Source organism: Bombyx mori, chromosome 4 (genome assembly GCF_030269925.1).
Source record: "Bombyx mori chromosome 4, ASM3026992v2".
Taxonomy (NCBI): Eukaryota; Metazoa; Arthropoda; class Insecta; order Lepidoptera; family Bombycidae; genus Bombyx; species Bombyx mori.
Window position 1 is genome coordinate 14,768,897 of NC_085110.1, and position 26,358 is coordinate 14,795,254.

General features: G+C 35.4%; 1 protein-coding gene and 1 long non-coding RNA gene across 13 annotated transcripts; one reads left to right on the plus strand and one right to left on the minus strand.

Moving 5' to 3' along the window:
• Positions 1-192: 192 nt before the first annotated feature.
• LOC101739329 (transcription factor Sp3) lies at positions 193-25,075 on the plus strand. Of its 12 annotated transcripts, none has more exons than XM_021351108.3 (17): positions 573-732; positions 3,139-3,256; positions 3,688-4,004; positions 6,080-6,154; positions 8,008-8,124; positions 8,755-8,865; positions 10,902-11,004; positions 11,913-12,110; positions 13,527-13,675; positions 14,485-14,565; positions 14,894-14,956; positions 16,469-16,612; positions 18,584-18,719; positions 20,374-20,563; positions 21,367-21,513; positions 22,001-22,145; positions 22,491-25,075. In XM_021351108.3, exons 1-17 carry the CDS (start codon positions 673-675, stop codon positions 22,656-22,658), a joined length of 2,322 nt encoding a protein of 773 aa, XP_021206783.2. In that variant the 5' UTR covers positions 573-672; the 3' UTR covers positions 22,659-25,075. The 12 variants fall into 12 exon arrangements, with proteins under 12 accessions (XP_062524335.1, XP_021206783.2, XP_062524333.1 ...); XM_021351107.3 differs by lacking the exon at positions 573-732 and adding an exon at positions 1,549-1,698; XM_038021891.2 differs by lacking the exon at positions 573-732 and adding an exon at positions 1,793-1,806.
• LOC134198820 (uncharacterized) lies at positions 14,739-17,104 on the minus strand. The gene is made up of 2 exons (XR_009973038.1): positions 16,984-17,104; positions 14,739-16,667 (listed from the first exon to the last, which is right to left on the minus strand). It is a non-coding gene; the product is annotated as an uncharacterized LOC134198820 (long non-coding RNA).
• Positions 25,076-26,358: the final 1,283 nt, after the last annotated feature.

Consider the following 26,358-nt stretch of genomic DNA (forward strand, 5'->3'; position numbering starts at 1 on the left):
TTTTTGATGCATATTTTACATATTTAACACCATATCGGTATCAAGCACTTTGAGTGGTGAAACCCTTTATCTAAAAATCACAACGAGCAACTTGTTCTTATCGATTGTTTACAGACCACGTGTAGATGTGCAATGCATCTGACGCGTCGAGCGTAACAAACATCGTGACATGTGTGCATTTTTTGCCCGCCCAAGGAGGCCGCTGGTGCGAGGTTATACACCCATTATTACGTCCTTCCTACTTTCGATTATTATTATCGGGCGGCAGCGACGCACCCGCGACGGGGAGGAGTAGAAAAGCGCAGCTGCTACCTACCAATAATCAAGATCTGTCTCGGTTAGAGCGAGACGGAGCTCACATTAATTATTAAAAAGTTAGAAGATATAGTTCGTGGCGCAATTGCCAAATTAAAATAATATGTACATGACATTCTCTACGAATCCAAAAACGTATCTATCAATATTGGCCTTTAAATTTCGGTCTTAATTATTAGAATATCTGAATAAAGTTTCTGTTGCCCGAACGTGATGGGAGGCGGATCTACGAAAATTGCCGAGCGTATTCGTCATGACTCGTCAGTTCACTCGCCGCAGTTTGGCGGCCGGTCGTGAGGATGGTGCGTTCTATACGTAGACAAAGAATTATTTTTGTTTGCCATCATAAAGTAGATAATGTCGCCTGAGCCTACAAAAGTGCAGGTGGAATACATCAACGAGGAAAAACCTATAAAGGTAATTCGCACAAAGTGAAAGGATTCTGTGTTATTGTGTAACATATCGGACGCCAGCGGGCAGTGGTCTCGTGTTGGCGCAGGGGGAGGGCGGGGCGAACGCGGCCCCGGCCGTGTGGGGCCCGCCAGGCCACACGCAGGAGGTTGTGACCGTATTGCGAGCTACTCCCTTGCCGAAATAGAAACAGCATCCTCCTACGGAGTTGCTTCCCACCTATTTATAAACACAACTCAATCAGTTTATTGGAATACCATATTTATCAAAAGACAGCAACAGCACCATGCATGCCTAATTATAGAACAAAATATCCAACGTGACATGATTCTTTTAAAACAGGCTTTATGAATTCACATTTTGATCTTTGGACGAGTTTATGAATTACCTAAATTATTATGCATAATGAGGGTTGTTTAATAGTTTACCAGATGTATAAAATCACAGTCATGCGATTTCTGGTGGGTGGATCAAAGGGCGGCAGCGGCCTTGCCTACGACGACTCCCGGCACTTGTTAGGAAAAGGCGTGTCGATACAACTATTGTAACTTTGTTTCAAACTACATAAAATATATTATAATTTAAAACAATGATGAAAATATTGAACTTCACTCCAAAATTATTTTTGTGTTGGTCATAATTTAATTGTCAACGCTACTTAGTTATGGATACTCGTATTTGTATAGGCCTAGTTAAACTAGCTGATATTTTATATTCATATCTATTGATTGACTGAATGGTTTATTTATCGGAAACAAGAATGAGATGTTTTAAATAGCGAATGTTTGTCTATGAAGAAAAAAAATCTTGAACGAACAACGCCAATGTAGTAAACAATCATCGAACGGTATCGTTTAAAAAGTTAAAGAGTTTGACAGATCTTCCTTGAAATTTGTTACCTACTTGAAAATGGTTTTACCGCCAAATTATAAAGTTTTCAAAGCAATGTTTCCGTTAGATTTATCTGTTATGGTAGTATGAATTACTAGATTAAAAACTTCCATAATAATATGTAGCTAGTAGCGTAATAACTTATTGGATGTACATCTTGTATAGGAATAAGAAGGGTCACCACGGCTGGTGAGAAGACGCCCTTGCATTTTTTTGAAAAGTCAATCTAATGCTCTCCCTAATATTTTAACGACTTCCTGTAAAATTGTTGTAATCTATAAATACTTAGTTTAATTTAATTTGTTTCATACCAAAATAATAATTATGAAATCCTAGCCTACTGTAAACATTATATTTACAATAAAAGGCATAACTTTAATTTCTCTTGAATCTTTAATATTTTATACAAGGTAGATTCAGTAATCAGTCTAATATTTTTATCTATCATTGTTGCAACTCTTTAAAAAAATATGTATATTTTGAGTTTAAATTAGCAGATTTTTGAGTGCTTAGAACAATATCAGTGTTTAGGTCACACTAAAATGTATATTATTATTGTTTGAATAAATTATGCATAGCACAATAGAGGTGGTAAAATAATTTAAATGTCTAAAGTGCTGTATTTAAATGTGATGTGTCAGAATGAATATGTGCAAATAATAAAATAGGTTTTAATTTTTGGACTCCTACTTTTGGACTATGTTACTTATGAACTGTACTTATATACTATAGTATTATAAAATATCTCTTAAAGGAGTATAAAATCTAAATATAAGAAGTTGTTTAAAATTAGCTACATTTCTAAATGGATAGCTAAATTTCTAAAAAAAAAATCATGCATATTGAAGTTATGTGTAAAGGAAAATCGCCATAAGAAATCCATTTTTTTTAATTTAAAAAGTCACATATTTGAAAAAAAAACTTAAGCTAAACCTACTATGAAAATTGAATAGGATTCATAGTGGCCAGTAAAAAAAATTTTAGTAGCCGTGAATAATATTCGAACCATATGTTATAGTTATAACCATATATTCAAGGTTATGAATTAATTTTGTAGAGCATGTAAGGTAATATTAGCTTTTCTTAAAATAGAAATGAACTTCCCATAAAATTAAAATATTATTGAATGAAATAAAATTGCAAAATTAGTAAGTCTACAGTAAAAATTAGTTGAGAGCTAAGCTAAATATTTAGTATTCAAGTCGGTAATTTGCCACTGGTTTTGAATATATAAGTTCTAAGCTATGTAATTTATTCGGTATGCCTGTCATAATATTGCACACTTTTCTTTCGTTGTGGATTACATAAAAAAATTGTTGTAATGTGATAATTTACACTAGTTTTGTATGATCTGTACTGTAAATAATAAATTTTTGAATTTTTTGTTTCTTATAAAACAATATATTTTTTTGTTTCGGCTATCCTACTGAAGTTCATCCTATAGAAATAATAGTATTTACTATTTGGATAAAAATCAAAACACATACTCAATTTACTATTATAAACGTGATTGTGTTTCAGGAGGGCAGCGGCAGCCAGTCGCCCCTGGCCTTATTGGCTGCTACTTGCAGTCGTCTCGGTGCTGCCAACATGGGGCCCGAACAGCAGCAGTCAGATAAAGAGCAGCAACATCACTTCAGTTAGTATTGCATTGTCTGGTTAGAAGCGAATGCAATAAGCCTCACTTATTTCAATGTTTCATAATGATATTTATATCAATACTACTAGCTGCACCCGTCCGCTTAGCTGGGCATTTAAAATTAACATTATTATTTCTCACCCCCACAAAGATTCTCATCATTAACACCCCCGCAACTGGTGTAGGGAGTCCAACACTCATATAAATATTAGCCTATCCATTTAGTACGTGTATTTTCTACATGGATACCAAGTTTCAAGTCAATCGGATGCATGGTTCAGTAGTTATAACGGAATATCCATAAAAACCACTGTAGATTTATATATTAGTATAGATACATATATCATATTTGACAATAAGTTCTCTAATACTGAATTAGTATAATAAATATTATTAGATTATTCAGTTCTGATGATGGTTTTAACAATTAGGTCCACAACAACAACAGACACAACAGCAGCAAGTGCAACAGGCACAGCAACAGCAACAAGTGCAGCAACAGCAAGTGCAACAACAGGTTCAACAACAGCAAGTGCAACAGCAACAAGTACAACAACAACAAGTGCAACAACAACAAGTTCAGCAACAGCAAGTGCAACAGGCACAACTTATACAACAACAAGTGCAAGGTGACGCAGCAACAATAGCTGCAATACAACAACAGTATTTACAACAACAGCAGCAGCAGCCGCAGTTAAGGGTTATTAGTTCTGCTGTAGTGCAGCAGTTGCGAGCTCAAGGATTATCAGTGAGTTTTTATTTTTAATGACTCTTTTGTTTGAAGCTATTCAATAGACAAGATATGTTTATATTGATTTATTTAATTGATATATTTTGTACACACAGCTGTTAGAAGAAAAGCGACAATAAAAATACAGAGAGAGAAATACAAGGGCACTACTTATTTCATGTTGAAATCTCTTCCGGTAGGGCCGTAGAAGGCGCATTTACGTTGTAGATGTCTATGGGCTCCAGTAACCACTTAACACCAGGTGGGCTGTGAGATCGTCCACACATATAAGCAATAAAAAAAAAAAGAAAAAAAGAAGAATTAGGAACACAAACCTAGTGTATACAGTAAACATTACATATAATAGTTAGGATTATGTAGGATTAGTAGTTAGGATTATGTAGGATATTAAATAGTAAGGCTCTAGTAACCACTTAACATCAGGTGGGCTGTGAGCTCGTCCACCCATATAAGCAATAAAAAAAAAACTCTTTCGTAGAACCATTTGATAGAAGGAATGAAAGAGAAAGAGCGATAATGAGCATGTTGCCTTAAATGGACTCCCTGGTTTGTGATATGTCGAGCGATTCAGAACCATACGTGGAGTCCTAAAGCTGTTTCGGTAGCTTTGAGATTAGGCTGGTCGTTTTTGAAGGCACAGCGATAAATACTACAAGTGGAGTTGTCACTAAAACAAGTATCGAAGATCGATGCGACCATCGTAGCCGTTGTTCAAACTCTGGTACAGTGCCCAGTCAAGTAGAACTGCGGATCGCGAGGGTTGCCAGCGACTGGATTATTAAGTATAAATCGACTGCCACATACTCATCCCACAGCCCTAACATGTGGTTTGTTGACTTGGCGATTGTACTTATAAAAACAAAGAACTTATGTGCCAATCGACAATGAGTCCGAATAATTATTCTGAAAAATATACAACTCAATTATAAATTCAAATAGACTGTTGAATGTGTGAGCATTTAATTTTATGTATGAACGTCATGAATGAATCTTTACTTGTTTTTTTGTTTTGTATATTAGACAGATTACATAATATGAGCTGTAGGTAACCAGTTCTTTTGAGTCTGAGTCACAAAAACAACACATTACAACACAACATTTTAAATATAATAATATAGACTTCTGTTTACGAAACACACTTATCCGGATTACTTTATAGTTAATTTAACATACTATAAGATACATAAGATCTCATTTGAGGATGGACAAGTCTGTTCGGCGGGCAGTCCGTGGGTTTCGTCACCAATTGGGTGTTTGTTTCTGATTCGGATAAATTCATACCATCATCAATTTCTGTGAAGATAAAAATAACGTATTTTCTTTGGTATAATTATACATGAGGCCGTCAGCGCAAAAGTGGCCTAAGCTTACCACAGTTAGTATGCAGGCAATTAGGTTTGAATTTTCATGAATTTGAATTTGAGTAGGCAAATAAACAATACGCGCAAAAATAATGTTTACAAAGCTACCTGTTATCTATGGGTGAAACTATGGATAGGCCGGTTTTGCATCAAAAGTTATTATATCTATACATATAAATAAAATTGGAGTGTCTGTTTGTAATATTAAAATAACCGCCTTTTACTACATGCATATGAATATATATACGGTACATACAACAAAATAACATTTTATATAATATTTGTCTGTCTGTCTGTCTGTTTGTTTGTTCCAGCTAATCTCTGGAACGGCTGGACCGATTTTGACGGGACTTTCACTGATAAGCTAGGTAGCTGATGATATAAGGAGTAACTTAGGCTACTTTTTTTAGACTAGCTTCGCCCCGCGGCCTCACCCGCGGTACGACAATAACCGCGGGTAACATCGCGGGACTCAACTATCAATAATAAAATTTAATGTTTCCGAAGCGAAGCGAGGGCGGGTCGCTAGTTTTAAATAAATTCCAATATACGTCATATAAGCTTAAATATAAAAAATTGTGGGTTAGGCCACTTTTGCGCTGATGGCCTCACATATAATAGTTTTCTCGAAGTCTTGCAGACCGACCTTAGTCTCCCTGAGTTGTTTTTTCTGTCTGCACTTACAAAAAAAAAAACGTTCTATTGTTGCAGGGCAATGAGTTGTCGGCGGCTATTGTGAATGCCGCGAACAGTGTTCCGAATGGCATTCAAGTTCAGCAGCCACAGGTACGTTACAACGTAAATAAAGCAGTTTATTTGGATTTTAATAAGCACATTCCTAATAAATAAATGAAATATCAAATAATAATAATAATAATAAAAAGTGCGCTTCGGAACTGGTGGTAGGACCTCTTGTGAGTCAGCGCGGGTGGGTACCACCACCCTGCCTATTTCTGCCGTAAAGCAGTAATGCGTTTCGGTTTGAAGGGTGGGGCAGCCGTTGTAACTATACTTGAGACCTTAGAACTTATATCTCAAGGTGGGTGGCGCATTTACGTTGTGGATGTCTATGGGCTCCAGTAACCACTTAATACCAGGTGGGCTGTGAGCTCGTCCACCCATCTAAGCAATAAAAAAAAAACAATGATTTTAACTTTGAATTCGGAATTTAACACGTCAACTGCCATGTAGGTCACCGGTGTCCTACGTGGCGCACTGAAGTAATTATTTCGATTTCTCTCTTCAATCTTCTTACTAAGGCGCCGGAATATCGGAATTGATTCTGGGAACGATGCTGAGAAACAATCTATTTCTAAGAGACTTAAAAGACTAAAACATACATTCACAAACAAAAGAAAGCAAATTTAGGCAATCCAGGCTCATTAGTAACAAAAATCGACATAGTTACTTCAGTGCGCCACGTAGGGCACCGGTGACCTACACGGCAGTTAACGTGTTAAGGTAATTTTAGTATTAACACACTTGGCCTCCTGTTTATATATTTAAAGGAAAGTTTCAAACGTACTTTTTATCAATTTTAAGACGTCCGAATAACTTGGAAATCAGTGCACGTATCAATGACAATAAAATAAGGTCACATATACAGGGTTAACAGTATAAAAAAATATATTTGAATTTTTAATGTGACCAGTTATTCAGACTGTAGTACAAATAAGATTTGTCTCAATACAATATCGAATGTAAAGAAATGAGTTTTACTATCGGCCCTACAATATTAATGAGTGAAGGCTAGCTTAGAAACTTCGTTGTTACGAATTCCTTGCTTAACTATCAGTCAAGTATTCAACTATCAGTCACGCTTTGGTAAATAACTCTGTTTTAACAAATATTATACGCATATCATAAATCGGTCTTCGCTCAGAAAACTGGTAATCTGTAAATCTGGTAGTTTTACTAGTCGTAGGACCTCTTGTGAGTCCGCACGGGTAGGTACCACCACTCTGCCCATTTCTGCCATGAAGCAGTAATGCGTTTCGGTTTTAAGGGTGGGACAGCCGTTGTAATTATACTGAGACCTTAGAACTTATATCTCAAGGTGAGTGGCGGCATTTACTTTATAGAGGTCTATTGGCTCTGCTAACCACTTGACACCAGGTGGGATGTGAGCTAGTCCACACATCTAAGCAATAAAAATAAATAAAAACAAAACGAAAATGACGGTTTGTGACGTCACCGCCATTAAGATGCTAACGTGCAAGAGAGATAGCGATATGCACCCACTACGCCCATCCCCTTTGTGCGCTTTACTACCCGTGTCCTGCGCAGAAGATGTTTAACCTAGCCTTGTATACAGCGGTTCGTTTTATTAATGACTAGCTGACCCGGCAGACTTCGTAGTGCCTCAGTCGATAAATAAAAGACCTAAACTTTTGTATAAAATAAACTTAAAACAAACAAAAGTAATCCGTCCGACGGGTAACACATCAAAGGAAAAACAAAATTGTTATTTTTATTTAATTCCAAGCATTTTCATATTTATCAACCTTTTAAACCTCTGGACTTCCAAAAATAATTCAAGACCAAAATTAGCCAAATCGGTCCAGCCGTTCTCGAGTTTTAGCGAGACTAACGAACGGCAATTCATTTTTATATATATAGATAATTTTCTTATATTCCAGGTTATTTCTATGCAGCAGCTGCAGTCGCTACTGGGCGGCGGCGTGGTGCCGAACGAAGGTGCTACATATCAGAACTCACCGCAACAACTCTTGCAAATACATCCGCAACTGTTGCAGGTATTGATATTTCGCGAAGCAATTGCTCTTGAGTTGTTAGGTCTCCTTCGGAGGCGCTCGGGCAGCTAGCAAATCCCACCACACCTGGCTGAGCCTTTGCTCGCCCACCTGTCCTGGTGAAACTGGAAAGGCCTCCGGGCCACCAGTAATCTTTCATTAATAAAAAAAAAGGTAATCATATTTACAATACAATTGAGACTTCAACCTCAAGTCTAAGATGGGTGACGGCTTTTACTTTGTTAAACCCGTGAGCTCGTTCAACCTATGTAAACAATAAAAAGGAAATATGTTCAATTTAAGAAATCTTCAAAGGTCTGGCTTCAGAGAAAATCAATTATATCCTTTTTTTTTAAGAACTCTTAGCATCTTCATAAAAATCAAGCTTTCTAGAGATAATAAAAAAATAAAAAAAATTAATGTAATTAATTAGCTAGTCATATTAGAGATAAAGTCACACAATCGGGAAAACGATACTGTTTTCTTTCAAGATCTTTGTTTTATAAAATTAATAATATTCTTCTTTAACCCACTCGAATATTTTTGTCTAGTTTCATTGTGGAGTGGGGCACTGGTTTATAATTATAATATTTTTACGTCAGTTACTGTTATGTTTATAATATCCCTCCCCAGCAACAACCGGGCGGAGTGTACGGCGGTTGCCTGGTGGGCGGCGTGGCTCCCATGCAAGCCGTCACCGTCGACGGGCAGGATGCTCTCTTCATACCAGCGCAACACGCTCAGGTACTACAATCCATATTACAATGTCAATAATCCCATCCTCGCGGATCGTTTGGAACCTCTGGGTCTGCAGGAGGGACTTCGTTTCCCTCTGTATTTTGTACCGTATGTTCCATGGGGAGTGCTCTGAGGAATTGTTTAATATTATCCCCTCATCTCCTTTTTATCATCGCACCTCCCGCCATCGGAGCAGAGTTCATCCATATTATCTGAAACCGCTGCGTTCATCGACAGTGCGTTTCCAGAGGTATTTTTGCCACATGCCATCTGGCTATGAAATGAGCTCCACTCTACGGTGTTTCCCGAGCACTGACATGTCGTTCTTTAAAAGAGGCTTGTGGAGAGTATTAAGCGGTAGGCAGCGGCTTGGCTCTGCCCCTGAAATCCATGGGGGACGGTAACCACTCACCATCAGGTGGACCGTATGCTCGTCTGCCTACAAGGGCAAAAAAATAAATCCACATGAGCTTTCTCGGCTCAATCAGCTCTAGAATGTGGAGGGTAGAGGTAAGGAGAACCGTCTCATATGAGATAAGCTTGAAAAAGTGTCCCATTTTCAGCACTAAATAACAGTTTAAAAATCCTCCAGAATGGCGCTGGCATAGGCACAGGGTATGATATGAATTGAGCAGTTGTTATCTGATAGAAGTCTGCTGAGTTAGGAAATTTAATATATTTAATGACTAGAGTAGATAGTGACAGTGTAATACATATACAAGACCTCACATGTTTATGTAGTCCAAATTAATTTCGTCAATATAACCTAAAATTATTGCTGTGGTAAAACGTGGAGACATCGATTGCATTTTCTTATCAGCTTTAAATAAAATACTTTTTGTGATTTTGTAGTGCTTACAGTTCTTTCGTCCTTTTTATTTCTCTATCTTATTCTAATAACTTTCAGCGCCTTTTTTAAATTTACCCGGTTGCTACTGTGGCGCCACTCTTATTTAGTAGATTTTAACGGACACTTTCACACACAGAGACGGTTCTCCTTACCTCTACCCTCCATGCCCTAGAATTCGTAACACGTATGCTGTTACCTACCTTCAAACATACGACCGAATGCTCATTAGTATTATATGTTTGAACCAATCCTCAGACCCGACGCAGTAGTGCCTTGTGACATAAAGTCGTCGTGGCCTAAAGGATAAGACGTCCAGTGCATTCGTATGTAGCGATGCACCCGTGTTCGAAGCCCGCAGGCGGGTACCAATTTTTGTAATGAAATACGTACTTAACAAATGTTCACGATTGACTTCCACAATGAAGGAATAACATGATGTAATAAAAATTCAACCCGCAAAATTAAAATTTCCGTAATTACTGGTGGTAGGACCTTTTGTGAGTCCGCGCGGGTGTACCACCACCCTGCTTATTTCTACCGTGTAGCGGTAATGCGTTTCGATTTGAAGGTTAGGGCAGCCGTTGTAACTATACTGAGACCTTAGAACTCATATCTCAAGGTGGTTGCATTTACGTTGTAGATGCTTATGGGCTCCGGTAACCACTTCACACCAGGTGGGCCGTGAGCTCGTCCACCCAAATATGCAATAAAAAAAAACATAAATGGGCAGGATGGTCGGTCTACCTATCATCACTAACTTTATATCTAAGGTGGACAGCGTTGTCTATGTTGTTGAGTCTATGAGTTCCAATTACCACTTAACACGAGACGTGTCGTCAATTCGTCTGTCTATCTACCCTAATAAATACATCTAAAAAAATTTTTTTTATTGCCTAGACAAGCGAAGGGGTACCTAGTCTTAAGACACTCTTAACACTTCTTATGAATATTGCCATTCCCCTTGAGACTTGTGACCGAAGTGTCGAGTCCTTTTGTAGACAGAGCCTATGACAGTTTTGCGGCAGAAATCAGAACGAGCTTTTATGTCACCATTTTTTTTTTTTAATTATTTTTCAGGCAATAAGACTATTTATTAGAAATCTATACATAAATTCGCATTTTTTATAAAGGATCTCTATCAATGTTTCTGGTTTATTGGATGTTCGGTTAAACAATGTGATTTTCTTTCCAGAACTTCTCCGGTATGGGACAAGTCAGTCTCGTGAACGGACAGCTGGTCAGAACGCCGGTACTGCCGGCTGGCTTCCTGCAAAACGTCATGCATCTACCAACAGGTAAACTAAACCAATAAAAAATAAATAAAAATAATAACATACATATCACATTTATAGACCTTATTTGTTTAATTACATCAGAATACATCGTAACGTTTAGTTAACATCCAGACCATCACATTAGCTTCGGGAATGCTTAAGGGATTTTCATTTTCTTTGCTTATCCAAATACTAAATACTTTTTTTTATTATTATTCTTTAAATATTGAAACGATAAAGCGTATTACTCTTCAATAATAGTAAACAGCGACCTCAGAAAGTCGTTTGATTATCTTAAAAATAGTCGTTGTACTCGAAGGAGATACACTATGTCGTTTTACATAAAAACTATTTATTTCAAACCACTATCTAATGCATGTACGTAACCCGAACTTAATCATGGTTACTTTCACTAGATGATGCGTTTTATTTGGATGTGTCCAGTGTGCAGAATAATGATTTGTATGCAGACGGCGTAGGATTGAATTTGGAATCTAACGTTAGCTACTTAAGCCAGTTTGACATTTGTTATTCATTGATAGAATTGAATTAGCAAAGATAGGAAAAGCCGGAAAGAGAGTTACTATTTTTTATTTATTATAGCTGACCCGGCAGACTTCGTAAAACAAAATTGTTATTTTTATTTAATTCCGAGCATTTTCGTATGTATCTACCTTTTAAACCTTCTCTGGACTTCCACAAATAATTCAAAACCAAAATTAGCCAAATCGGTCCAGCCGTTCTCGAGTTTTAGCGAGACTAACGAACAGCAATTCATTTTTATATATAGATATAAATCTGTTAGTAACAACGACTGCATACAAGTGAGAATTGTGCACGCAACACCTCCAATAAAACCGTCGCATGCCTGTCGCTTCTAACAACTGTCATACTAATACGTGTTTTCCCCGGCCCGTTCCCCGGCACAGAGCAACAGGCCACCGTCACGATCCCGGGCACTAACCTATCCATACCCTTGAGCGCTTTGACCGGGAACCAGCCGATGATCACGATCCCCGGGGCGAACGTTACGTTACCGGGGATACAAATACAAGGACAGTCCGTCCCTTGTAGCTCGGTCGCCGACAAGCAAAAGGACAAGGAGCCGTCCAGCCCCACTGCGCAAGGTACCGCGTGTTACCGTGCTGGAGAACCTTCTCGATGCTTCTATTCCGATATCGATTGCTTAATTATCAACACGTCACAAACTACAGCTACTGGCAGTGATTGGTACATTTGCAATGCTAATTTACTCTTTATAATGTCATAATGTACACCCATTTCACGGTTTGCTATCTCATTTTGTATGTTTGTTTGCTCTGCTTTTTTTATATATGATTTGTCATTACTAAATGAGACACCGTAAATACGGGTTTTTATTTCATTGCAAATTAGTTTAGAGATAAAGAAAATATGCTTACAATAATCGAAATAAAATAGTCAAAGCTTTCTTCGAATAATTGTGCGAGAAAAATCATTTTAAATACATCACGGTCCACTTGATGTTAAGTATTTACCGGAGCCCATAGATACCAACAACGTAAATGCCGCCACCCACCTTGATATATAAGTTCTAAGGTCTCAGTATAGTTACAATAATATGAGTATGGCTTAGATTAAGTAAGCATATATAATACCAATCAATACTTTGTAGTAAATGTGGCAAGATTGATATATTTTGTTTAAAATATTTAATAGAAGCATATGAAAATTTTCTCCACTAGTAATCATTCATTCATTCCTTTTTCACTCATTGTAATAGCTTTTGTGTACTTTCTTGAATTATGAGCTTGGTTTTTGCACAACATCTTTTCACTTGTAGACTTCACCCATCATTTATTTAGTTTTCATGCAAGGACTATTAATATTATTTGCCTTTTTAGACAATAAAATATATTTGCACACAAAAACACTTAGTTGTTCTGGTTTAAAACATTGAAGAAATAAATAGATCTTGAATGATCACATATAATATTGAAATATAAAATAATTTAGTTAATACATTGAACAATTAAAACATACTTTCAACAAGGAGAGGGTAGGATGAATTTTGGAAAGGGTGTAATCGGGCCAGTCAGTTGGAATGGATCTAAATCTATTACAATTTTAGTATTGAGAAGATTAGTAGCGAGACAGCTGGAGGTTTAATCGCGAGAAATTTGCTGAAGAATATGAAGGCTAATCATAGTGGTCATCTTGTTGTGGAACTTCAGAATTGAACTGGGGTTTTGTTCAGTTATAATATTTTTATGGGTTCAGATTTGCTTTGAGAATTTCAATGTTCTTACTTTAATTCAAAATCATAGTTTTGCAGCACCACGTACAGTGCGGTGTGGTCTGTATTAAAAAAAAGCAATGACATCTTCAGATTTGAAGAGTTTCAATGTTCTTAATTTAATTCAAAATCATAGTTTTGCAGCACCACGTACATTGCGGTGTGGTCTGTATTTTCAAATAAAAACAATGACACATCAACTCGCCCACGCGGTGGGTGTGTGGGTGGGTGGGGTGAGTGCGGTTGTGCATAGTGAATGTGCGTGCAGGAGGCGGCGTGGCGGTCCGCGGGGGTATGGTGCCCGTGCAGGTGCCGGTCAGTGCCAACGGGCACACGGTGTACCAGACGCTGCATCTGCCACTGCACGCCGCGCACCACGCGCCGCACCATCTCCAGATCATACCGCAGCTGCAGCAGGTACAGTAGCTTAGGGGGACTAGAGACTAGAGTTAGAACAGGGACAAATCAGGGATGTCACAATTCTTTTGTTGAATAATTAGATTTAACTTTGTTGAACTGAAAATGACTTTTATTTAGTGTTTAAGAATATTAAATAGTTTAAATTCAGTCATCAAATTTTTGTAACTCATTAAAAATATTAAAAAGTTAATTACCTAAAGTTAGGTACCTATTTAACAACTAAATAGTGCCCCAGCCCTATCAAAAAACTATTGTCCCCATACGTAACCTGATTCACCCCAAAGTTTACTCTTAATTCTTTTTAATCTAATGAATTTAATCTACGGTAGCTCGACCCTTCACACTACTGACAACCGATGAATTATCGCTTTCCGAACGTCAGAAAGCAGACCCATTTAATAGATACTAGTTTGTAAGTAGTCATGGTCGCTCATAGATATTGGCAGTAGATAAGTCTGTATCTAAGTACAGGACTTTTCAGTTACAGAATATGGTTGCGTTGTGGCTCATCAGCAATTAATCTGTTGTATCTATTAGTTGTCATAAAATATGTTTCGAAAGTCAACTCAAAAAATAAACCAAATTACTGAAAATCTTAGTAATTTTAGTTAGTGTTATCGTCATTTCTAAATACTTGATTTTTAATGAAATATCGACACGTATACAGTAACTTTAAAATTATTGTTAGCTCTACTTTATATGTTCATATACATATATGACTCTAAACTGTATTGTTATGATTATAGCAAGAGTTCAGCATTATTATTATAATATATGAATAATATAATATAATGATGTTTTTGTAGATGCAAGCGCAGCCGCAAGTGGCGAACGTCCTGACGCCGTCCGGTCAGATTCAGCAGATACAAATAGCATCGTTGGGTAATGTAAGTACTCTGTGAAATTTGAATATTGTTAATGGCTAGGGAAAATGTACCAAAAGTGAATAGAAAAAACTCATTGAAATTCCATCACATCCCTTGAAGGTAGTTTGATTTATTTGGATTTGGTAGTTTATATGGCATAAAAATTATAATGAAGTAAGATAAAATAATAAACATTTTTCATTATATATTTTTTTATATACGTACTATTTTAACAATTATTACGTTAATGAGTAATGTATATTGAATTACGTCCGCATTAAGAGTTTTAAAAGTGTATTATTGGAACATACGTGCTGTATATAAAATGCTGGGTTTGGTTTCGGTACAGCAAGGGGCTGGCACACAGGCGGCCGTGAGTTCGGCCTCCACACCTACCACGATAACACTGCAGGTAATTGACGTACCTAAGCCGCAATAGGTATGCGCGGGCTGCAAGGGATCAGCTCACGAAACTCGAAACGGTCACCGCTGTAACATAACGGGAAAATATTATAATGTTTATTGACTAATCCAAGTATCACTTTAATATTATTTTGTATATTTCTGGACCCCGCAATGTAAAGCACACTAAACTCGAAGTTCATAAACGATCCTTCGGGCGCTTATCCGCATTTTTGCTGCTACCTTCTAAACTGATTTTATTTTTGCAGTTAAATCACGTTAAACTTTTGATAATAAAATGATAGATAAATCTTTAAGTTTATTGATTAACCCCCGAGCTTAGCACGCTTTACATTGAGGGCTGAAAGATATCCAAGGGTTAAAGCAGTATTTTGATAAGGAAATCCGAATTGTTTTCAATTTATGCTAAGGCAGTGGTTACCGCTTCGATAATATACAAAATGTTCTCACTGCGAGTAATATTGGGCTTTTATAATACCCTATTCGGATATTATGGAGAAGACGGTTTATTTATTTGCCCCTTTTTTTGATAGGCATTGCGCAATAGAAATTTTTGGGGCATCTTCCTTTTTAGATATTAACCTAACTTTTTTGTAAAAGCGATCTCTTTGCGAACATACGTTTTGTATTTGTACAATTTTTTATACAAAACAATGAAAGAAGTTCCATTATTATTTTACGATTTCACTTTGTCATGCTGTAAGTTCCGCCCCGGCTGTCTTCGAATCAGATGCTGTAACAATCCAGGGTGATTGTTATCCGCGATCATCTGATGATTTAACTAAAGGATTTTAAAGTAGTGCTTATACTCTTACTGCAGTAAAGTAAGCTCAGTGAATTCTCGCGGTGAGGTACATTTAAAAAATGACCAAATGTTTGATGGTTTTATATGGTTTTTGTCTGTCACAAGCTATATTTTCCTAGGTTAAGTCAGATAATTAAAATAAAGATCTATCGAGATGCGAACACGCTTCTTAAAATTGAAAAAATTGAAAGAGCTAAATGTTAGTCTAAGACTAAAACCTAATACTAATTATTATTGAAGGTATTCGCAGAGATGCACATAAATAGTGGCAAAAAGTGTGATATTTCCTAGGTTAAAGTCAGATAATTAAAGTAAATTTCTATCGAGATGCGAATACCCTCAATAAAATTTAAAGTATTAAAAGAGCTAAATATTAGCCTAAGACTAAAACCTAATACTAATTATTATTGAAGGTACTCGTAGAGATGCACATAAATAGTGGCAAAGAGTTGATAAGCGACATCATTATAATTAATATTTATCAATTCGCTCTGCCTACTGTTACTAATAGATGTGAAAACCATTAAACATAGGTCTCTGGTAGTCTTAAACTTAACAGCATGCATTATTTTGGTTTATTTATTTATTTTTCAATTATAAACGTTTTATTTATACACTAACATTCCAATTCATTTTTATTAATGTATTATTCTAACGAAAGATTGAATATTGTCAAATTAAACGCTGCACGGAAAGGCGGTATCGAATCCGATGCAAGCGGAGACTGCAACGGTCCAACAGCAACAGCCCACTCAGACAATAATAACGAGCACGCCGTCCGGACAGCAGGTCACCGTCATACCGGCCCAGGCTAACGTGCAGACGTCCGAGGTCGTCCAGGTACCGCGCCCGGGAATGTTCCGACTCGTCAACCGGGAATATTGCTGAATCGTATCTGTAGTTTAGCGGAGGTAGAACTACATTAAGCAACCACTGAGACATGTTAAAATAAGAGTTGACATAAAGGCTATACCTATACTATACTTGAGACCTATACTTATACTTGAGACTATACCTGAGACCTTAGAACTTATATCTGAAGGTGGATGGCGTATTTACGTTGTGGATGTCTATGGGTTCCAGTAACCACTTAACACCAGGTGGGCTGTGAGCTCCTCCACCCACCGAAGCAATAAAAAATAAATTAAAAAAAGGCTGTAAATAAGTGGTCATAAATTCCCAAAAAAAAAAAAAAACTGAGACACACGTACAATGCGGCTTTAGAATAAATATACCACCGGAGTGCTTCTTTACTTCTATGACATGTATTTCAAACAAGGTTTGAAGGAAAGCAGTCGACGAGAACTTCCTTGAGAGACAATAAAAAAGGGGTTCATTCATTCTCTCAGGTAGATGAGGTTCTAAAGTTGTTAACATTGTGAGACGTGCTCTCTTACGTGGCCCACGTTTTGTCTAATGTAGTAGTTCGTAGTTGCTTTAAAATTAGATGTGCCCTTTACGTATACTAGTACTAGGAATTCTAGTGTAACAAATGTTACTGACGTATGTTATGTTATTATTTTATGTTTTTTTTAAATTTCATAGATTCTATTCATTTAAGTCAAATCCTCATTGTCATCTAATTAATACTTCTTCTATGTGCAAAATTAATGATGTCACGAAATTAAGTGATTGAGTTTTGATGAGAATGAGAATTATAATAAGTGAGGATTTTCGTAATTGCCCAGAGTACATACCTACTGACTGGAATCGTTCGTTTTTCCACGGTTGGTTTACAGTATGGAGGGTAGAGGCAAGAACTACATTATCTATGTATGAAAAAAGTCTGTCGAAAAGCGACCAATTAGGGTGGCGCCACCGTAGCAAGTGGTGTAATTTCAAAGATAGCGTCAAAAGTTATTTATAAAGTTATTTATAAATTTGCATCTGAGCATTCTTCACTACGTTTTGCCGCTGCTACATTTATGTTGTTACGGTAGCAAGTATCTATAGTATTTATAGGTAGATATTATACATTCTCCTTGCTACGCTAGTGATAGTTTGAAGGGTTTTTAAGTTGTAATTTGTTGTTTACGGCTGGACACTCAACTTGAGCACCAAATGCGACTCTACCCTCCACAATTTAAAGACACAATTCGTTTGACCCACAAAAAGAAACCTAGACTCTGTGAATAACTCAGCAAAATAAATAGGATTTCCTTAAGAATGCTCTGAGTTTTCTCTTGGGATAAAGATAGTATTTGATCAAAAGTCGATTTAACACTTTACTTGTACAGTATACAGTACTAGTAGATACTCAACGTTTTCCACTCCAGTTGTATTGTAGTCCATATTATTATAAAATGTGTACTATAAGTAGTTTGCGGCTAGTGTTCCATTTATCCGCTCCTTAATCAGATGGAGTTGAAACTTTTTACTCTATAGTGAGCGAGTGGTTTCGGACATACTAATATCAACGTGACTATTCTCGTCACTATTGTTGCGAGAGTTTTGCGAAGTGTGACGGTGTTCACCAGTAAACCAATATTAATATATACGAGTACGTATATTAAAAATCTGCAATACCTACATAATAACATTAATTTAGTGTGAACAAGTGTATTAGGCTTAGTAAAGTACTTTGTGTATGTAACAGCATGGAATTATATATATACATATATAGCTTTGCTCAAAATAACACCTGCTTGACACAATGCACTGCATGTTTCTTTGTTAAATGTCCGTATTTTGTTATAATCGATTTTAGAAGATCCGTTAGTTATTTATTCAAAATTTTAATAATTCTTTAGGTCTTGTTTAATAGTGCCTAATCATTTATCACATGTCAGTAATATCGTTACAATGGTACAGGTGCCAACCCTAGGCGTGGGTGGAGTAGGCGGCGCTGTTCAATTAGTACCAGCCCTGGGACTGCCGGGTGTTCAGTTCGCGCAGATACAACAACAACAACAACAACAGCAACCGCAGCAGCAGACCGTTAATATTGGTGAATATTTAAGACTTATAAGTTACAAAATCGGGAAATAGGGAATCTGAAAATGATTATTGTTTAATTAGATAGTAGGTAAGGCGTGTTCTAAAACATAGGGATAGCTAAGTTTTAATGTCTATGAACTCTAGTAATGACTTAGCATCAGGTGGACCAGAAACTCGTTGACGCATCAAAGCCGGTAGGCAGCGGCTTGGCTCTGCCCCTGGCATTGCTGAAGTCCATGGGCGACGGTAACCACTCACCATCAGGTGGGCCGTATGCTCGTCTGCCTACAAGGGCAATAAAAAAAAAATAAAAAAAAAAGCCAAAGGTAAAATATAACAAAAATTATCATTTTACTAAAAGTATTTCAGGTCATCCTATTTCACTATATTTAATCTCCTTTCATAATATTTTGTTCGATTTTAAGCAGTGATGTGTTTTGGCTTAAGGGTTGAGATAGCCGTTGAACTGTAAAACTGAGACTTAGAACTCATATCATAATGTGGATGGTGGCATTTATGTTGTTGTTGTCCGTGGTCTTCGGTAACCACTTAACATTAAGCTCACCGTGGGATCCCCCACCATCTAAGCAATACAAAATATATATAAAATATGTATTTAATATAATGATTTGCTGGAATATTAATTCATTACATACGTTCCATTTTACTTGTGTTAGAGTTACAAATTGTAAATGAATGTTGGCCTAAAAGACTAGAAGTCAGGCCATTAAAATAACTAAAAAAGGTGCGCGTGGGCAGGTCTTTGTTTTCTTTTGTAATTTGTTATTATTATTTTTTCTTTTTGTATAATTTTATTTAACAAGTACATATATAAACACCTGTTTTTAAGTGTTATTATCTAAATTGTATTGTGAAGTTTTAATAATTACCATCAATGCCGAGTCGACCATCAACAACCGGTAGGTACATCACAAGTTAAATTTTTGTTCGAAAACTTTAAACAATACAAAACATTTACTTGTTTTATAATAAAATATTTTATAATACTTGTATTAGTGAACAATGTTCGCCGAAGAATAATGTTGTTGCTTTGCGAAATAACCTCTAATTGTCTTCGTATGGGTCGCGTCATCACTAACTTAGAATTGCAGTAAAATGATATTCAATTAAAATGTGTTATTAATCGATTGTTATTGTAATTCGAATTGTGGAGGAGTACCTATAAAATCTGATGATTTATTTTTGGAATTTGTCATTCAGAATTATATAATTTTGTTGCACTCATACCAATGATAATCTTTCCTATTGAATTTAAGTGTCATGGATTCAGATGGCATACAGAAGTCACAGCTGTTTAATTTGACATCTTAGTTTTTTTAACATTCAAAATTATATAATTTTCTTACACTCATACCAATGATAATCTTTCCTATTGAATTTAAGTGTCATGGATTCAGATGGCATACAGAAGTCACAGCTGTATAATTTGACATCTTAGTTATTTTAAAATCTTGTATCTAATTTAAAAAAAACAATGTGTAAGTTTTAGATAACAAATAATACTAATTAATCTACAAACTACCTACGAGTAAACAAAGTATAATAATACAATGTCATACATTTATTAAACAGGTTAATACAACAGTATGAACAAATAATGCACAATTGAAGGTTTTTTGATTAACTGTTTAAACTTTCTACAGGGCAACAAATCCAGCAAGATCCAAATGAGCCGGGCAAGTGGCAGGTGGTGACTGTCAGTACGGCAAGCAGTACTGCAGCATCACCTCAAGAGTGTGAAGCAGCCAAACAAAGAGCAGAAAGCCCCAACTCTTCAAAAAAACACATGAAGCGAGTAGCTTGCACCTGTCCTAACTGTGATCAGGGAGAGAAGTAAGTATCATATGCAAACTGTTTGAAATCCAATATATTGTTGTGTTCTTGTGGATTTTGTGAGTTGTAGATATGGTTGAAAATACATGCTTACTATGAATTCTGAAATAAATGTGAAGCTTTTGTGTTATGTGGCATTTTGAGGGGTAACCGGACATTGGGCCAGGATAGTAAATATTTTATGTCTCCGAGCTCCTGCTGGCATTTGAATTGGTAGTATTTATTAATTTTTGTAAACTACCTAACATAAAATTAAAATGATTTCACCTGTTTATGAATACCATCGGGAAGAAATTGAAAAAGTAGAAGAGTTTTTTACAGTGGATTTTTTCATACAGTATTTTCTATTTGTGAAAATAAATAAAATTGAATGCCTGCTTATAAAATTTAACTCAATTCTCACTGTTGTATGATTTAAACATTGATAAAAAATTTAGAGGCAAAAAACTGTGATTTTGACTAAGCTTAAAATAATAGCATTAAATTACTAAATATGTTCATAAATTTAAATTTTGTCAGTGAAAATGGAATAAGTAAATACTGCAATAGTGATGTTATATCCAAATCTATGTTTTTGTCTTGCTTCAAGCATACATGTTGAAGCTAAGTCAAGGTAATTTTTCATACTAATTTTTGTACGCATTCCCTATTTAGAGACCTTACAAAATTTTGGACAGTATAATTGCATAAACTTCAAATATTTATTCACATATTGAACAAAAATAAATTGGCATACTGGTATACTATAATTCTTACTTTCAAAATTTAACTTCAGTCACAAAATAATGTTGAAACGTTTTTAGTCGTGTTGTCGACCGCAAGAAACAGCATGTGTGTCACATTGCTGGCTGCAACAAGGTATATGGAAAGACATCTCATTTACGAGCTCATCTCCGTTGGCATTCTGGAGAGAGACCCTTCTTGTGCAATTGGCTGTTTTGTGGAAAAAGGTAAATTATTTGTATTATAATAGAAACTACTGGATATTGTGTATTATGTTATGTGTACTTGGATTTTAACCACTGAGTAATGTTACTAGCTGAAAAAATTAAGTAATAATAAAAAAAACTAAATAAAGTGTTCACTTGCATTGTTCGATCATAATTAGAAATTCTGTTGTTGCTAAATTTATACTTGGATGACTAACTGTTTGATTTAATTTCTATTCAGAAAAAGACGTGAAAATTAGTGTTTATTGGATCATTCCTATTAAACTAAGATGGTTTACTTATTCAATCTTAAGCATGCTATAGAAAAAATTAAAAAAAATTCAAATATAGTTATCAATTTTTAATATTTCAAGATTAATAATTTTTACATAAGATTACCAGGGCTATCTTGGTCATAGTCATATTAAAATTCACTCAACCTATCAAACAGAAAAAGCTAGTGCTAGTGCTAGTCTTGAAGATTGCCTAATTTTTGGAAAAAATGCAGGTTCACCAGATCGGATGAATTGCAAAGGCATCGTAGAACACACACAGGGGAGAAACGGTTTGAATGCCCCGAGTGCAGTAAACGTTTCATGAGGTCTGACCACCTTGCCAAACATGTTCGGATCCATACGAAAAATAGAATTACGGTATGACTTCTTATATAATTAATCACTTGAGAAACGAAAACGATAAAAACGCATGGTTTTAATTAGAGTTTTTTGAATGTTTTTTGCATTGCGAAAATAATGAAAATTTGAAACTAACAAATTTAACTCAAAATAGAACAGATTAAAATATGTCTTGAGTGGTGAGTTTCTTCAACTTCAAGGTTCAAGAGAACCTATGTGCACTAAGACAAGAACCTAATATAACACCACCTTAGTTCAACAGTAGCTAAAAGTTCCATGCACTTTGCTATATTATGACATAATATTAATTTCAAACTAAATACATGGCTTAAAACTAATAATATTTTAAATATTCTTTTACAGGAAGTAGCAACATCGACACAATCAATGTACTCTGATTCAGGTGATGATAGTTCAGATGAGAAAATGATGTTGACTATAGAGACCATCCATCCTGAGGGAGAGAGTGAAGATAAGCTTGTCATGATCCGTCCTGGACCAAAGGTTGAACCGGAACAACTGGACAGCTAGGACGAAGACAGCGACGAGTAAACGTCGTCGCTGTCAAAATAAATAAAGTTAATACTACTGTGTAGTATGTTTAGACTTGCAGAACTTGAGGGAATCACATAAACGATATTGTGAAACAGTGCACGCTTGTGGAATTTATGTTCTAGGCCAACAAGTCTTTAGTACAACAAAACATTGTGTTCTCACGGTTAGCAGTTTATTGGTAATAAACTGTCTAATTAATTTGGTATAGTTGACAGTTTGGTATAGTATGGGCGACTTCTGCATTGAAATCGCATGCGCAATACATACCCAATTTCCCAACTTAAAAGTGTTGAACTTGAGCTTAAACTTTAAATGTGCTATCTGCTTAGCTTAAAATAAAGTACTACGAACCTGAAGTGAGTGTTAATAGAAAGTGCATCAGTTATGAAATAATCGTTTTTTTTTTATTAGCTCTTTGCTAACTGTAGTTTCATGAGTGAAAATTTTAAAAAGTTGTGTTAAATTTTAATCGTTACGAAAGATTTATGTGTTAGTATGTTTTTTAAACATAAGCATGTATATAGATTACTCGAAATTCAATTTTTATTTTTGAATGAAACGTGTACTGTTGCAATCTATTTATATGGAAAAGTCGTGCAAAATTTGGTGATATTAAATTTGACTGAAATAAGGGACTATTGAATGTTAATTGAATGATAAGGGGTTAAATTTAAAGTATTTCATAAGAGAGTAATAATAATAAAAATTGTAAATAAAATATTTTTGTCACTGAAACACTGGTAGAAGATGTCTGTAGTGGATTTAAAATGTATAATATTAAAAAAAAAAACATTTCCACAAGTAGCCAAAGTGTGGTAGTATTTTTAATGCTCTTTAGATTTAAGATATTTCGAGTAAATAAAAATTCTGGAGAAAATAGTTTTAAGTAAACGCTGCAAAGTATTTTCGGAGTGTTAAAAATTTTTCTTCATTTTTGAGGGATGAAAAAATATCAGATCGCCGATTATTTATGTACAGCGTATCCATCTTATATAAGAATTATTTCGATAACAAATAATATGTTCATCTGTGATTCGATAATGAAATTTTGACAGGCCTGTCAGTGCTCATGTTCATAAGAAAATGGGAATGTATGTAAATGCACAATGTTTATATGTATGATGTTATTTAGGTACTTAATAACAATTTTTTATTGAGATTCAGGGCATTGAGTCATTTTAACTAACACACATTTTATGAGTATGTAAATAAACCATTACTGTAGCGCGTAATATGTGTCTGAAATAAACACTTATTTCATAGCAGATTAGTAATAAATATAAATAAACTTGGTTGCTACTGTATATTGTACTTTAAGATATTATTTCGAGATGTGACTTATTACTCGATTTTTACTAATCGACTTGTGTTTAATGCAAACATGTGTATACTTAGCTTGTTCTTCTATATGTTCATATAAAATTTGTAGGGTTGATTCCATTTCAATTGGATTTAATCTAACTGTAAAATATATTCAGGCATTATATATGAGTGACAATCTGTCAGTTTTTTAACTACCAACTAATAATTATTTTCTGATAATGTGAATGGCAACCAGATCATTTTGCGGACGCTGAAATATAATGATTCACTTTTAATATAAATATACGATTTACTTTTTTTATCCAATTTTATTCACATTAGTGAGGCCGACTAGTAACAGTAAATAATAAAACATTCCAAAACTACGAACTCTAAAAAAAAAACAAAAAGAATTATAGGATTAATTCCGTCAAAGTTAAGTGTGCCTGCATGGTGGACATAAATCACTTTTTTTGAAGCTATGATAGTGACATTTGCTGACATATTTAATGTTAGAGTTTGCACGATGTTTATTATTAGTTTTTATTTACGAACACACACAATAACCCATACTAACCTTATGTAATAAAACCTGTATGTACTAATTTAGTGCTCAGTGTTCTTGTTGAAAGATCGGCAGTATATCCCCACTTTATTTAACAAGCACTTGACGCTTGTTGATTATATAAAAGACCTGCAGCCGTTAAAAATTGAAATGCAATAAAATAGTTCGTCTTGAAAAAAATATTATGTTATTAAATCAAGCTGCACTACGTATAAAAATTGTTATTGAACTAATATTTGTTTTCCATATGCATTGGATAAAAATAGTAAATGCTTAAGTACAAGCAAAAGTGTGAGCCGGTTACTGTTGTTTTAATATTTACATATGTCTCTTTACATCGAATCATGTGGTGGGTCCAAATTTATAAACGAATCTGGCTAATTATATATTGAATGTAAATAAAATTAATTAACAAAACATCAGGAACGCATTAATTTTCTCTAAGCTGTGTATATGAATTATGCTAAACGTGTAAGTGTAAAAATGGTTTTATTGTTGGACTTGTTAATAAAGTATTTTATTATAACCTTCTTGTTTAATTCGTTGTAAAAACCTGTTATATAGGTACCTAAAGCAGTCATTATCATGTCTACTCGCCGGATCTTCTCAGTGGGTCGCGTTTCCGATCCGGTGGTAGATTCTGCGAAGCACTGATCTTCCTAGGGTCAGTGCTAGTTACATCGTCAGGTTTGAACCCCGTGAGCTCACCTACTCGTTCTGCGAATCTACTAAAGCACTTCGAGATTACTAGAATAGGTAGTAGAAAAAAAACTTGCCTATTGATTTCTTTAATTCCTCTGTAAACAAACAAAAGTAAAAAGACCAACAGAAAAAATAAATCTTGAATAAAAATAAGTAAGCAGTATGTAATCAAAAGGAGCTCCCGAAAACAGTTAATACAGTCAAACCTGGGTAAGTGAGAACTGGATAAGTAAGAAAACTCTATAAGTGAGAGTAATAGCAAGGACCCGTCATTTTAAGCTCCCAAAACCTCTATTAGCGAGAAACAGAAACCTCTGTAAGAGAGAGTCGTTTTTCCCTCATGGACCTCCGTAAGTGAGGCTGCTACTTATCTATACCTCTATAAGCGGCAGTCGAGCTTTATTTATTTATATTATTTAGGAGGAATAAATGACAAAACAAATTACAAATTTAACATCTGCTATTTTATGACTCATTCTTAACTTTTCTGGAACTTCCTTCCATTGTTTTTGAATTGTTTTCTCGTCATTAATGAACCTATGCTATTTCGTGGAACTAAATAACGTTGTTATTTTATCGTATTCTTTTATCGCATTATTTTCGAATGGACACGTGTGCCTGTGTACCGTCCTGTTTGTCGGACTTACTCAGTTTATCGTTAATCAATTGCGAAGGAAAGTTCTGTTCTGCATCATGTAAAAACGGAAAATTAAAGTACTGTCATTAAAGTCATAAACTTAAAATAGTGAATGCATTTGAATGCGGAAAATCGCGAATCGAAATTCGGAGGGAGCATTAGCGAGAAACTCGGGTTAGTGAAAAACCTCTATAAGCGAGAATGAGATTGTGCTCCCTTGAACTCTCGCTTATCCAGGTTTGACTGTATTCTCGACGTGATCATAATCGTCACTGAAAATTGTTTTTTATTCCATTCGTCATATACAGTATAACAATTTAATACTTATAGAATCCGTGTTGAAAATAACATAATGTAACAATTTAAAATAGGCCGTAGCGCAGGGTTATTGCCCTGACGAACGAAGCAATTGGTTACAAGGCGTCAATCAACTCGTGCAACGCGAGAGCGGTTGATGAACCTTGAGCTTA